The sequence below is a fragment of the Pan paniscus genome, chromosome 12 (assembly GCF_029289425.2).
Source record: "Pan paniscus chromosome 12, NHGRI_mPanPan1-v2.0_pri, whole genome shotgun sequence".
NCBI classification, from domain to species: Eukaryota; Metazoa; Chordata; class Mammalia; order Primates; family Hominidae; genus Pan; species Pan paniscus.
The window spans coordinates 79760123-79774692 of NC_073261.2; the positions used below are offsets into that span (position 1 = coordinate 79760123).

Here is a 14570-nt window from a genome sequence, read left to right on the forward strand (position 1 = left end):
AAACTTAAGTAATTGGGGTAAAGAGGCACCACATCTAGTAAGGAATATTCAAATGGCTCAGAAAAAAGTACTTACTCGAAGTTGATGATAAAGGGAAACCTCTTCCTTACAGTAGAATGACGACTAATTAATACAGAAATAATAATGGAGTTAGAACAATCACAATTTTGGAAACATCCTAGTAAAAATTTATTCAGACAAGAATCGTCAAAGGATGCTAAACCTAGGAGGGGTAGATTTGATGAGGAACAGAATTGTCAACAAGGTCTCAAAGTTTCTCCTCATGAATTACCCACTAATTGCAAAAGGAAAAACAATAACGATACACTGGAGAAACTGGACATCTTACCCAAGTGATCAAAATTAGCATCACCAATAAGGGGCAAATGGGCATTCTGTGCATCTGGATGTATACCTGCAATACATATCACTTACAGCATTTCAACCCTCACTGCACTACCCGAATCTAACCATGAGGAAACATCAGAAAAACCCAAATAGAAGGATACTCTATCCTTTAGCTGTCCTGAATTTTTCAAATATATTACTATTATAAAAAACAAAGAAAAGTTGAGGAACTACTCCAGATTAGAGGGTTATGGCAATACAACATATGATCCTAGGCTGGATCATGGAGCTGAAAAAAATTACCAATAAAACAGCAAATGAAATTGAAATATGGACTGTAAAGTATTATGGCAATGTTGAATTTCTGAACTTGATAGCTGTACTTGGGTAAGACAGCATGCTTGTTCTTATGAAGTACATGTGTAGTATTAAAGGGTAAAGAGTATGATTTCTACAATATACTTTCTAATGGGTCAAGGATTCTAGGATACACACCCCCAGGTAAGGGAACTGGGAGTTAAAAGGTATTCGAAGGCTGCCATAAGGATGCAAAGAGTTAAGTCTCTACCTTTACACCCACTCCAGAGAAAAACAGTACTATTAGCTTCCTGTGTTTTCCATATGGATACATAAACTTCTGCACACATATGTAATTCTTCTATCATTCTGACAGCTATATATTCTAATGGATGAATATATAAAATGTGCTTAAGTGTTGTATTGGCATTTGTTTCTAGTATCTTTTATATTACAATCTGATATCTTAACAGATTCTTTCATCACTTTTACATTTATTTTGATAAAAGTTAGGTTTGGCTTTAATTCCTTGTTTTTAAACTTTTTTTCTGCTTTTTATTTTTCAACTCTGGCTGTGGCATAAGGCCTTAATTCTGTCATCTTATTTTGTTATAGGGTCTGTTTGTATGTCTTCCTTTTAAAAATATTTTATGTTCATGTTTTGTTTTAGGGTTTTCCTCCTCATCTAGTAAAGACTTCTATTCAATTTATGACCATCATTATTATTATTTAGAGAATATGGAGATGGTTCTGAGGTACAATACAAGAAAAATCTTCATAGGAGAACCTAAGTGTGGCCACTGGATGATCCATTCATGGAAGGAGGCTACTCAAAGTATGAAGATAAAATGTGAGCTGGACAAGAACTACAGAACACGCTGAAAGAAATCAGAGATGACACAAACAAATGGAAAAACATTCCAAGCTCATGAGCTAGAAGAATCAATATCATTAAAATGGCCATACTGCCCAAAGCAATCCACAGATTCAATGCTATTCCTATCAAACTACAAACATCATTTTTCACAGAATTAGAAAAATCCTGCTGGGTCCAGTGGCTCACGCCTGTAATCCCAGCACTTTGGGAGGCTGAGGCGGGTGGATCACAAGGTCAGGAGTTCAAAACCAGCCTGGCTAAGATGATGAAACCTCATCTCTACTAAAATTACATAAATTAGCTGGGCATGGTTGGCGGGCTCCTGTAATCCCAGCTATTCGGGAGGCTGAGGCAGGAGAATTGCTTGAACTCAGGAGGCAGAGGGTGCAGTGAGCTGAGATTGCACCGCTGCACTCAGAGCCTGGGAGACACAGCAAGACTCCGTCTCAAAAAAAAAAAAAAAGAAAAATCCATTCTAAAATTCATATGGAACCAAAAAATCAATCCTAAGCAAATAAAACAAAGCTGAGGTATCACATTACCTGAGTTAAACTATACTATAAGGAAGCTACAGTAACCAAAACAGCATGGTACAGATATAAAAACAGACCCATAGACCAATGGAATGGAACAGACAGAAATAAAGCTACACACCTACAGCCATCTGACCTTTGACAAAGTTAACAAAAATAAGCAACACAGAAAGGATTCCCTAATTCAATAAATGGTGCTGGAATAGCTGTCTAGCCATATGCAGAAGACTCAAACTGGACCCCTATCTTTCACCATATATAAAAATTACCTCAAGATAGATTAAAGATTTAAATATAAGGGGCTGGGTGCAGTGGCTCATGCCTGTAATCCCAGCACTTTGGGAGACTGAGGTGGGTGGATCACTTGAGGCTCGGAGTTCAAGACCAGCCTGGCCAACATGGTGAAACCCCATTCCTACTAAAAATAGAAAAATTAGCCAGGCGTGGTGGCATGTGCCTGTAATCACAGCTAGGTTGGGAGGCTGAGGCATGAGAATCGCTTGAGCCTGGGAGGTGGAGGTTGTGGTGAGCCAAGATTGCACCACTGTACTCCAGCCTGGGCAACAGAGGGAGACTGTGTCTTTGGGAAAAAAAAAAAAAAAAAAAAAGATTTAAATGTAAGACTTCACGCTATAAGAGTCCTAGAAGAAAACCTATGAAATAACATCTGGACATCAGCTATGGGAAAGAACTTACGGCTAAGTCCTCAATAGCAATTGCAACAAAAACAAAAATTGACCTAATTAAACTAAAGAGCTTCTGCACCGCAAAAGGAACTATCAATACAGTAAACAGACAACCTACAGAATGGGAGAAAATATTCACAAACTGTGCATCTGAAAAAGGTCTAATGTCCAAAATCTATAAGGAACTAAAACAATTCAGAAAACGAAAACCAAGTAACTCGTGGCCAGGTGTGGTGGCTCACTCCTGTAATCCCAGCACTTTGGGAGGCTGAGATGGGTGGATTACCTGAGGTCAGGAATTCGAGAACAGGCTGGCCAACATGGTGAAACCCTGTCTCTACTAAAAGTACCAAAATTAGCCACGCGTGGTGGCAGGCACCTGTAATCCCAGCAACTCAGGAGGCTGGGGCAGGAGAATCGCTTGAACCCGGGAGGTGGAGGTTGCAGTGAGCTGAGATGGTGCCATTGCACTCTAGCCTGGGTGACAACAGTGAAACTCCATCTCAAAACAAAAACAAACAAAAATACACACACACAAACAAAAACCCATTAAAAAAATGCCAAAAGACGTGAACAGACACTTCTCAAAAGACAACATACAAGCGGTTAACAAACATGAAAAAATGCTCAACATTACTAATCAGATAAATGCAAATCAAAACCACAATGAGTTACAATCTCACACCAGTCAGAATGGCTATTATCAAAAAGTCAAAAAAATAACAGATGCTGGTGAGGCTGTGGGAAAAAGGGAATGCTTCAACACTGTAGAAGCCAGTGCAGTGTAGAATGCGCCTACACTGATGGAAATGCAAATTAGTTCAGCCACTGTGAAAGCAGTTTGGAGATTTCTCAAAGAAGTTAAAACAGAACTACCATTTGAACCAGCAATCCCATGACTGGATATAAATCCAAATGAAAATAAATTGTTCTACCAAAAAGACACATACACTCACATATTCATCACAGCACTATTCACAACAGCAAAGACACAGAATCAACCTAGATGCTCATCAATAGTGGACTGGATAAAGAAAATTGGTACATATACACCACAGAATACTATGCAGCCATAAAAAAGAACGAAAATCATGTCTTTTGCAGCAACATGGATGCAGCTGGAGGTCATTATAGTGAATATACACAGGAACAGAAAACCAAAGACCACATGTTCTCACTTATCAGTGGGAACTAAGCAATGGGTACACATGGACATAAAAATGAGGACATAGGGGACTACTGGAGGGAAGAGGGGAGGGAAGGGGTGAAAAACCACCTGTTGGACTCTATGCTCACTACCTGGGTGACAGGATCATTTGAACCCAAACCTCAGCATCACAAAATATACCCATATAACTCACCTGCACATGTACCCCCTACATCTAAAATAAAAGTTGAAATTATATAAAAAAAAACAAGAACAAAAAAAATGAAATGTGAGTTAGGCAAGTCCAGATTCTAGCTGATCCCTGAGAAATGTACTTTTCTCCAAGTCAATGAATCCAATCTTTAATGGATCTGGGATGCTCTCTGACCAGGTCCTGTTATGAGTTTCCTGTGTTATAATTAAAAACCCCAAACTGATTAAGCATGAGAGGATACTTCCTGCTCTCAGAGAAATTATTTATTATATTCTGTATTATCCTTGTAATTTTTCTGGATATGAATAAATAACAATGTATCTCAGAAAAACACATTTTGAAAAGCCTTATAAAGTTAAAACTTTAAATGCTTTTCATCAAAATGTTATGACCAATAAAAATGCCATTCATGTATCTCATCACACTTTCTATACATTTTGTAGTGATATGTATTTATACATACTGCAGTTGGAAATAGGGAATGCTTTTTTGGTTTCCCATGGTAGGCTGCAGGTTTTAAAAGCAGAAGTCCTGAACCTCTGAAGGCAACATAAGAGAAGTATTCATTTGAAACCTGTAGTGTTAAAAAAAAAAAAAAAGAGAGAGAGGCCAAGTTCTGTGGCTCACACCTGTATCCCAGCACTTCGGAAGGCTGAGGCCAGAGGATTGCTTGAGATCAGAAGTTCGAGAACAGCTTGGGCAACATAGTGAGTCCTCATCTCTACTAAAAATAAAAACTAGCTGAGCACAGTGGCACACGCCTGCAGTCCCCAGCTACTTAGGAGGCTGAGGGGGAAGAACTGCTTGAGCCCAGCAGATGGAGGCTGCAGAGAGCTTGATGATACCTCTGCACTCCACCCTGGGCAACAGAGTGAGCTCTTGTATCCAAAAAAAAAAAAAACAAACAAACAAATTTTAAAAAGGGAGAGTCAAGATGTTTGCTTTATTTATTTCTTTTAGGGGGCAAGACAGGAAGTAAAAAAAAAAAAAGTTTGGTTTTTGCTTCAAAGAGCTTTTCTCAGAGCAGGGATTTATTTTCATTACATGCAACATGGACAAACACTGTTCTGGTTTTCACGACAATTTGAATTCAAAGTAATATGTTTTTCTAAAATTCAGTGTATTTATTTGGCCATATGGATGCTCCTTGTGTTCTTGGTCACATATTAAAGAAACTGGCACTTTGGATGCAAGAACAAATAAAAAATATCATAAATCCAACTGGTCTTTGATTTGGGTCTAGGTTAATAACTAAAGAACCATTCAGCAATAATGGCTTGAAACATTTATATATCCTATGAAACCGCAATTAGTTAAGAGGCTGCTGATTCTAATAACTATGACACCAGTAAGGGAGTGAGGGGAGAAATGTTAACTCTGGATGCCAAATTCAGAGCAAAATATCTATTAACTCCTTCTCACTTTTGCAGTATCTATAAATAAAGTGTGGGGGGGGAGAATTATATGAATAATGTTAAATAAAAGTGCATACAGAAATGAGAAATATTTTCATGGAATTTGCCACTTAGTTCTTAAAATTCTTATAAGGAAAATAACCATTTACAGCAAAAGACTAGTTACACTGTTGCTGTTTAGAACATGAGAGCAAAATGAATAACAATCAAATTCTCTGGTTTAAACTTAATTATCTTAAAACATGTTATTCTGTAAGTTGACATCTATGCCTTGAAAATTCAAGGCAGAAAGTAAAATCATTTAGAAAGCCAGAAATTCCATCAATACATCTAGACAGATGTTTGCTTGTAGTTTTTGGTATCCAAAACCTTTTTTCCACACATCGCACAGATGCCTGAAACAAAAGAAGATATGTGATCAATCAAATCATAATACCAACTGTTTGGTTTAAGTCAATCCTGAAGCTTAAAACATAATTTAACAGCATCAGGAAAGAAAAGAAAAGAAAAGAAAAGAAAAGAAAAGAAAAGAAAAGAAAAAATATATATATATACTTTTAATTATAAACAGGTTTTAGGTTCTATTTTGCCTTAGGATAAAGAGAGTGTTTGGCTAACAGAATTTATGACAGGCTACATCTTTTCTGTTAACCAAATTAGCAGCAAATGAAGTAGGTTTTATGAATAGAAAACGGTATTAAAAGAAACTTACCTTTTTTGTAGGCACAGCCCTGGCAGTAATGAGAACCTGGTTGGTGCACAGAACTTTTACAAATTCTACAAGTGGAGAACTTATTCTTTCCATATGGATCAAATCTAGAAATTTTTTTTAAAGAGAGAAAATTGTATATTACACTAGAAACACTCTTAAATAACCCCACTTACGCAACACACAGGATTAATCCATGCTCTCCATCCCTCCATCAACCTCTACAATTGATGGGTTTAGCCTATTCCAGATGGCTACTGTCTGATATGCCTGTACATCTCTGCTCTGCTCCATCCATGTGAGATATATATTTATAAAGAATCAGTTGTACAGTATTTATTCTTGACGTGTTCATATCAATCGTATCTGTCATTCTATTTGTGTGACATAAATATTATGGAAACAGATGAAATATGGGTGCAAAAAGAGTGGCTGATTCCATAAAATCTAAGTGACTATTTTAGGATGACTAGGAATCATCTGAATTGCTATTGAATTAGGTATGGGTAAGACAACTGTTGAAAACTGGGGGAAAATCACTAGGAAAGGAACTCCACGCCTCAAGCATCAATTTTTGCTCTAGTTTAAAGATACTGAACATATTCTGATTGTGATTTTTGTGACGACAATCATGTAAAGCACTTATCAGTCGATTTATGATCAAAAGCCTTTGTTTCAATACCAAATGATTAATGCATCTACAGTTATGTGCTTTAATTTAAAATAAAGTATGTGTATCTTTTAATGACTGCTTACATTAGCTGACATTTTTAATTAACTGACTCAATCCTTTTAGATAAAAGGGCTTCCACTATATAAAAATGCCATCTTATAGTGACAGGAGTGAAAAGAAGAAATACTTTTCCCTAAAATGGCAATAATACTCTGATTTAAATGTGCTTCCCTAACATTTTTACAAAATGAGTTTTTGTAATGATCCTCATATACTAGATACGAAGCACCGTCCTAGACCTGGTGTCTTCTCTTGGATATAGCACAGCAGCCCATTTACAAAGATTAATTTTTCCAAACACAGAGAATATCACTTTTTTTTCTTTGAGACTGAATCTCACTCTATCACCCAGGCTGGAGTGCAATGGCGCAATCTTGGCTCACTGCAACCTCTGCCTCCCGGGTTCAAGCGATTCTCCTGTCTCAGCCTCCCAAGTAGCTGGGATTACAGGCATGCCCTACCACGCCCGGCTAATTTTGTTTTTTTAGTAGAGATGGGGTTTCTCCATGTTGGTCAGGCTGGTCTCGAACTCCCAACCTCAGGAGATCCGCCTGCGTTGGCCTCCCAAAGTGCTGGGATCACAGGCGTGAACCACCGCACCCAGCTGAGAATATCACTTTACTCCCCACAAAAGATAGGTACTCTTCTTCCTTTCAATACGTTCAATTTGTTTGGACATGTATTTCCAGAGGCTATTTTTCCTTAAAACCATATTTTATTATTCAAAAATACACATTGTAACCTTGGAAATCTTCTTTTTTTTTTTTTTGAGACGGAGTCTCGCTCTGTCGCCCAGGCTGGAATGCAGTGGCGCAATCTCGGCTCACTGCAAGCTCGGCCTCGTGGGTTCACGCCATTCTCCTGCCTCAGCCTCCCGAGTAGCTGGGATTACAGGTGCCCGCCACCACGCCCGGCTAATTTTTTTGTATTTTTAGTAGAGACGGGGTTTCACCATGTTAGCCAGGATGGTCTCGATCTCCTGACCTTGTGATCTGCCTGCCTCGGCCTCCCAAAGTGCTGGGATTACAGGCGTGAGCCACCGCACCCGGCCTAACCTTGGAAATCTTAAAACTAGCAGAGTTTTTTCTTAAAGTAACAATGAATCTTATAAATAACAGTACCATAGATTCAAAGCAATACTGTAGTACATCTTCCAAAGTAAGAGAGTACCCAAGAGTTACAGCTACTTTTTAATGATATCAGAGTAAGTTTGAGAGCATAAAGGAACTGGAAGTATATAAAAGCATAAAATCTGTACAAATAATAGCTGAGTCAATAAAAACACAATGGTTCTCAAAGACATCAATAAGTCAGTCAATAATATATAGTGTGAATCTGCATTAAAGATACTATTATGTGCCAGGCACTGTATGTAGTTAAGGCTTTATTGTTGTTATTTCTAATCCTTGGAATGACATCAGAAAACAGGTATTTATTCATTCAGCAAATATATGCTGAGTGCTTACTATTACATGGTATTTACTGTTTTAAATACCAAAGATGAACATGATAGGCAAAGCCCTTGCCCTCATCAGATAATATTCTAGTGAGAAGAGGTAAACAGTAAGTAAGGAAACAGACAATCTAATAAAACAAGCAAGGTTTTCAAACAGTAGTATTATAGAGAAAATTCTAACAGGATACTAAGGCAGAGATGAGGAAAAGGAAAGAAGAGATTAGTTTAGATGGTGATTAGGGAAACTTCTCTGAAGCTGAGACCCAAACAAGAAGAAGGAGGCAGATACGTAAGCTCTAACGGAAGACTCCTAGGAGACAGCAGCAAGTACAAATCTCTTTGGATGAGAGTGGGCTTGGCAGAACTAATAAGGACGGCATATGATGAATGAGGAGCAGTGTGGTACAATACGAAGCCAGAGAGGTGGGAGGGGTCATATTAAGGAGGACCTTGTTAGAACATGGTAGGGGGCTTAGATTTTATTCTATGTGAAAAAGAAAACCAGTGGCGGATTTTAAGCAAAGGAACTTTGTAAAGGATCACTCTCGTTACTATGAGACAACTGGGGGAAACTAGAGAAGCAGGAAGATAGTTCAATAGTTATTACAGTTCCAAGTAAGAAATAACAGTGGTTTGGAACAGGGTAATAGCAGTGAGATGTACAGAAGCAGGTGGTTTCAGGTTACATTTTACGTTTTGGAGGTAGATCCAAAGAACTTGCTGATGGATAGGGGAAGTAGGGGAAAGGGAGGACTCAGTGAGGAATTCTAGCTTTTAGGCTTGAACAACTGGATTAGAGAGTGGTGCTACTATGATGAGAAGACGGAAGGAAAAAGAAGTGGCCTGTTAGACATTAAATGAGGTATGTCAGATAAGCTGCTAGATATATGTTTAGAGCTCAGAGAAGTCAGGCCAGAGTTATAAATTTGGGAGTTATATATATATATATATATATATATATATATATATATATATAATATTATATATATATAATATTATATATATATAATATTATATATATATATAATATTATATATATATAATATTATATATATATATAATATTATATATATATAACATATAGCTTGAATTTAAAGCCAGTAGATTGAAGTCACTCTAAAAGGTCGCTTGTGATCTCGACAAGAACAGTTTCAGGGCTGTTGTGGGGATAACACATGACTAGAGTGGCTGAAGGAGGGAAAGGAACTTAAGGACACTGAAAAAGTGTCTAGGTAAGACTTTGGAAAACTTCTGGAGCTAAGAAATCAGATGACAGATGAAAGCGTTCACGAAATTTTTTTTCTGAAAGAGACTCTCACTCTGTCACCCAGGCTGGAGATCAGTAGTGCGATCCTGGCTCACTGCAGCCTTGACCTCCCTGGGCTCAAGTGATCCTCCCACGTCAGCCTCCTGAGTAGCTGGGACTACAGGCGCGTGCTGCCACACCCAGTTAATTTTTCTATCTTTTGTAGGACAGGGTTTCACATGTTGCCCAGGCTGCTCTCAAACTCCTGGGCTCAAGTAATCTGTCTGCCTTGGCTTCCCAAAGTGCTAGGATTACAGGTGTGAGTCACCTTACCCAGCCGAATTTTTAAGCTGGATATAATAAAGTGTGGTATCAAACACTTGTTTTTAAGATGGGATACTTTTTACCCAATTCTCAGGAAAAAGTAAAGTTTAGAAAGGTCAAGAAACATGCTTAACTTGCTTAAGGTCATAAGGCTAGACAGTGAGTCTAGATTCAAATTTAGGTCTGACTCCAAAGCTTATGATCTTTCCACATTTCCCTGCTGTCTCTGATTCATAAGATAATTAAGAAGGAGATAAAATAAAAGTCATGTTTTCTGGTGAAACTGTAAGAGAATAACACTAATATCTTTATATATTGATACAGTGAGGAGGAATAAGGTAAAACCAGCAGGATTATAACAGATAGCTTGGTTCTGGGTGCTAGGAATCACCTAACTCTGTTTTATTGCAAATGGAATGATGCACATCAAATTCACTCCAGCAGACTTAATACTAAAAGAAGGAAATTTATGTGACCCATCGATGGATCCTCTTACCAACCTTGCTTTTTTTGAAGTCAAAGCTTTATTTTCATTCAGCTTTCTTCCACCACTTTCTGTATCAGAATAAAAGATATTTTAGTGGGTTATTTCTATACATTTAACATATAATATTAAGAAGTTCATTCCTTGACTTTCTACCAGAATAGTAGCCTATATCTAATTTTTAAATCCTCATTTAATAGGTTATTAAGATACTGCTTAAAAAGAAAACATTTATTAGGGAAACAGTAAAAATTTGTATAAAATACAATCATTTTATTTCTCAGACTCAAGGGAGTACTTTAGGAATGGGTCTATATTTACTCTATATAGCATAAAATCTAGAAGCCACTACGTCAGTGTCATAGACCTTGAATATAATGAAAATGTTTATTTTTCTACCCATTGAAAACATACTTTACTATATGTATTTAATAATAATGAAGATAAATACTTCATCATAAGTAATTAATGATAATGAAGGTAAAATGGGTTAAAGCATTTATTCAAGAATATAAAAATCAGAAGATTAAAAAAATTTCTCCTCAGAAGAGTGCAGAAATTAAATACAGACTCTAAATAAGCTGAATCAAATCAAATACTCTGATAATCAAATACTATGATATTGCCATCACTTGACAATCATTTGATAATTTTGCTATCTCCTGATATTAGGAACCCGTACAAGTAACTGAGAACTAAATAGAAGATATTAAATCACTTGAGGACCCAGTATTCTTTAATGTTTAATAAAATACTTTGAACACATAACATTTCATTGTACAAATAATGTAAAAACTAAGGTATTATTCACAGTAAGTATTCGGTTAAATTCCTATTTTCTAAAAGAAGAAATACCTGTGGTATTCCTAGCACCATCTTTCCATGTATCTGGAGTGATAACAGTACCAAGTTTCTTTTCACCTGTTAGAACAAGATAGTAAAAGGAAAATTAAAATTTATTATTTAATAAGTGCATTACATTGTGCCTAAGGTTCACAATGGTATCAACTATCAATGGTATTACCGTAGGAGCCTGTTAATGCTGGGAGAGCAGCCAGTCAACTGAGACTCATATTAACTGTGGCCAATGAATGACTGACCCTCAGTAAAATGTGTAGGATAATAAGATGACTTATAATAAGCTTTCACTGTTGGTTTATATTTTAAACAAATCTGGTAAGTCTATTTGTTCCATAAATATATACTAAGCATCTATCATGTATAAACTATACAAAGTGCTGAGAAAAATAAAGTGATGAATCAGACACAATTTTAAAGAGATTATAGTATACTAATTTCTTTAACAGCAATCTGTAACCTGGGTTCCACAGGTGGATCTTAAGAGATATGCGAACAAGGAGGAGTTGTACACAAACCTTTTATATATTCATTTTTTTTCCTGGCAAGAGTCTATAGTTTTCATCAGATTATCAGAGGGATCAGAGACCTTCCCCCCAAAAAGAACCATTCAACCAAAATGTAAGCTGAAAAAATAAAAAGTATAATAATTGAGAGCTAAAGTACTAGAAGAAATTCCATGCAGGAAGAAATAATCCTAGCTAAGGAAATCCAAGAAAAGAAAGTTTGGGGAGAAGGCAAGAGAGAGGATTTGAATATGTGGCAATAGGACTGTGAACAAAAAGGAGTAAAGAGGATGAAGGCAAACTAGATAAAGGACACATTCTGAGGAAAGGAATAGAAAGCTTAGAGTACACATGGGCACAAAGAGTATTTTGTTTGGTCAAAATGTGAACAGGATAAGGCTCAGTGAAGATGAAGCTGGAAAAATAAGTTGGGGCCTTAGTGTGGAGGGTCCTGAACGCCAGGTTCCAAATATAGAATCCCCAAATTATTCTCTGCACACTCAGAATTTATTAAAGGTTTTAAGTTAGGGAAATAATAATTTGCACTTACGTTGATTTTCAATTCAAGCATCTTCTGGGCTTACTCTAAGCCATATCCTGGCATAATGACTAATGAGAATGAATAAGGCAAAGTCCTTAGTCTTTGGTTCTAGTGTCTAGCATTTGGCAGGAGTACAATATTTGTTACATGAATAGAAAGGAAAGATCAAGAATTGCCAAGACAGAAAGGTGTCGTTGGGGTTTAATTGCACATTTTTATATGGCAGGAGAGCTGATGAGATCTGGGGCTGGGGGAAGGCAACAGAAATAGACAAGGAGGTGCAGAACTGAGACCATTCTGAGTACAAAATATATAGGACTGTATGGTCGTTGGGAGGTGCAAAAATGGTCAAAGGGTAGGGTAGAAAGACAGCGGATAGAATCTGAGACCTGTGGGCGAAGAAAAAACAAAGAGAAGGCAAAGTTCCCGGGAGAGCTCAGTTAGGTTCTCCCAGCCTCCTCCTCCCGCAGAAGCGGCCCCTTAACTCACATTTTTCGCACACCATCCTTCCCCACGACGGTTCCCCTAGCCGCAACAGCAGCAGCAGCAGCAGGCTGAAAACATCAACACTACAACTTGGAAGTATTCCCCTTCCGGGCTACGTCAACCCACTTCCGGCTTCTAAGCCCATGCTCCCGCCTACCCCAAACCTGGAAAGCCGCTGCCCCTTTTGCCCGCCCCTCCCTTTCTGCGATTGGCTGTTAGGCCGTGGGTCTCCGCCCTACAGCCCTGCGCCTGCGCGTGGGCCTGGGCCGCCCGTCGTACCTGATGGTAGGAGGCAGTAGTTCCCCGCTTCCCTTCCGCGGGAGGGAGAGTTAGGTAAGCCCCGCTGGACGCCCTCGGCGCTCTCGCCTCACGAGGTGCAAGCTACCCCCGCGAATTGCCGAAGCAGTCCTGAGCCTTGGCGCCCCGGCCCGCCGGCGCTCGCCGTCAGCTCGAGCGCCACTCTTCCGGCGTGCCCTGATGGACAGACCCCCTTTCGGATCCGAGTTTTCGCCTCTGTCCCCCAGTTTTCCCTTGTCTTCAACTCCCATGCTCTTTGATCCTGCCTCTCAGCTGGTTCCTCGCTGCCCACGCTTGCGCCGGCGTAGGCTCGGGCAGAATCCCGTGGGACCCGGGTTGGGGTGGGGCTGCCGGTGAAGGTGCGGCGATGCCCGCGAAGGCTCCTCTGGGGGCCGCTCGGAAGAGCCTTCTCTCCGCTGCGGTGCGTAGCGAGGTGGGCCGGGTCATGCCCGTGGCACTTCTGCAGGCGTCCTGGGGGCACGCCAGGGCCTAACCGGTGCTGGTTCCCTCTTTGCCTACTCTGGTTCCTTCATTCATTCAGCAAACATTTGAGTTTGGGTCCTGCTCACTGTATTACATCCACATCTGCTGCTGGCAGCTGCGATTCCGAGGGTGGCTCAGAAAAATCGCTGAAGGGCTATCTGTTGAGAGAATGGATTCCTGATCCCCTTGCCCTCCCTCAATCAGCTTAAGATAGAATCTATGGGAAACTTTACCTTTGTCCCTTCTTGCCATCCGTTTGCTTTTCATGCCTAGTGTATTTCCTTATACCAGAGAGATGGCTGTAGCGCATGGGACCTTGGACCACCTCACCTGTTTGCCGTGTTTCCTTATCAGTAAAATATCTGCCTTTGAAAAGCATTGGGTGAATTAAATGAGAGCTATTAGGATCAGGCCCAGGTTCGCCTTTCTGCTTTTCTCACTAGTGGGCGCCCCTCCGCCCACGCGCGCGCGCGTGTGCGTGTGTGTGTGTATAGTATTTTTTTTCTGAGATATTTCTATTTTCTGGAATATTCTCCATAATGTAACATATTGACTGTTACTTTAAATTAATAAAGTCCTTGTTTAACAGTACAATTAGTCAGCTCTCAGGTAATTTAAATACGTGTATTTTAGAGACGGTAATTTTTTTTTCCTCCTTCCGTTCGTGCTCTACTTTTGGTTGGAATTTAACACCTGTAACAGACGTTGTCATCTTGGTATTTCTGAAGCATTGGGATCCCTTGGTTTAGTGTGGTGTTCTTCGAACTCTTGATTCCACTGGCCACCATTTGAGTATTGGAATGTGCACTTGGTGTCATTTGGCATTTGCTAGAAGATGTGAACTACTGTAATGTTAGACAAGAGTAAAAAAAAATACCAACAATTCAGCCTAAGTATATTTGTGGGGTTGTTGGAATTATAACCTATGCA

The 14570-nt window shown here is 39.0% G+C and overlaps 2 protein-coding genes across 8 annotated transcripts in view; one reads left to right on the forward strand and one right to left on the reverse strand.

The window, feature by feature from the left end:
- Positions 1-5015: 5015 nt before the first annotated feature.
- Positions 5016-13046, reverse strand: CRIPT (CXXC repeat containing interactor of PDZ3 domain). The gene is made up of 5 exons (XM_003822662.5): positions 12864-13046; positions 11325-11390; positions 10486-10540; positions 6230-6333; positions 5016-5912 (listed from the first exon to the last, which is right to left on the reverse strand). Exons 1-5 carry the CDS (start codon positions 12877-12879, stop codon positions 5848-5850), a joined length of 306 nt encoding a protein of 101 aa, XP_003822710.1. The 5' UTR covers positions 12880-13046; the 3' UTR covers positions 5016-5847.
- Positions 13047-13074: 28 nt separating this feature from the next.
- The window catches only part of PIGF (phosphatidylinositol glycan anchor biosynthesis class F), a 35838-nt gene continuing 34342 nt past the window's right edge, over positions 13075-14570 (forward strand). For 4 of the 7 annotated variants that reach the window (XR_010109296.1, XM_014343817.4, XM_063594976.1 and 1 more), the window contains exon 1: positions 13098-13193. The gene's annotated coding sequence lies outside the window, so the exon portion shown is untranslated. Of the gene's footprint in view, positions 13194-14570 lie in introns of all 7 variants that reach the window. The other 3 variants (XM_055108012.1, XM_034953060.2, XM_063594974.1) reach the window with 3 other exon arrangements.

What these genes read in the sequence shown, in the direction of transcription:
- CRIPT (XM_003822662.5), bottom strand. An exon ending in TTGACTTCAAAAAAAGCAAG is followed by an intron (nt 6,334 to 10,485) that starts GTTGGTAAGAGG and finishes AAAAATTTCTAG; the next exon opens with ATTTGATCCATATGGAAAGA. An exon ending in GGGCTGTGCCTACAAAAAAG is followed by an intron (nt 5,913 to 6,229) that starts GTAAGTTTCTTT and finishes CTTTTGTTTCAG; the next exon opens with GCATCTGTGCGATGTGTGGA.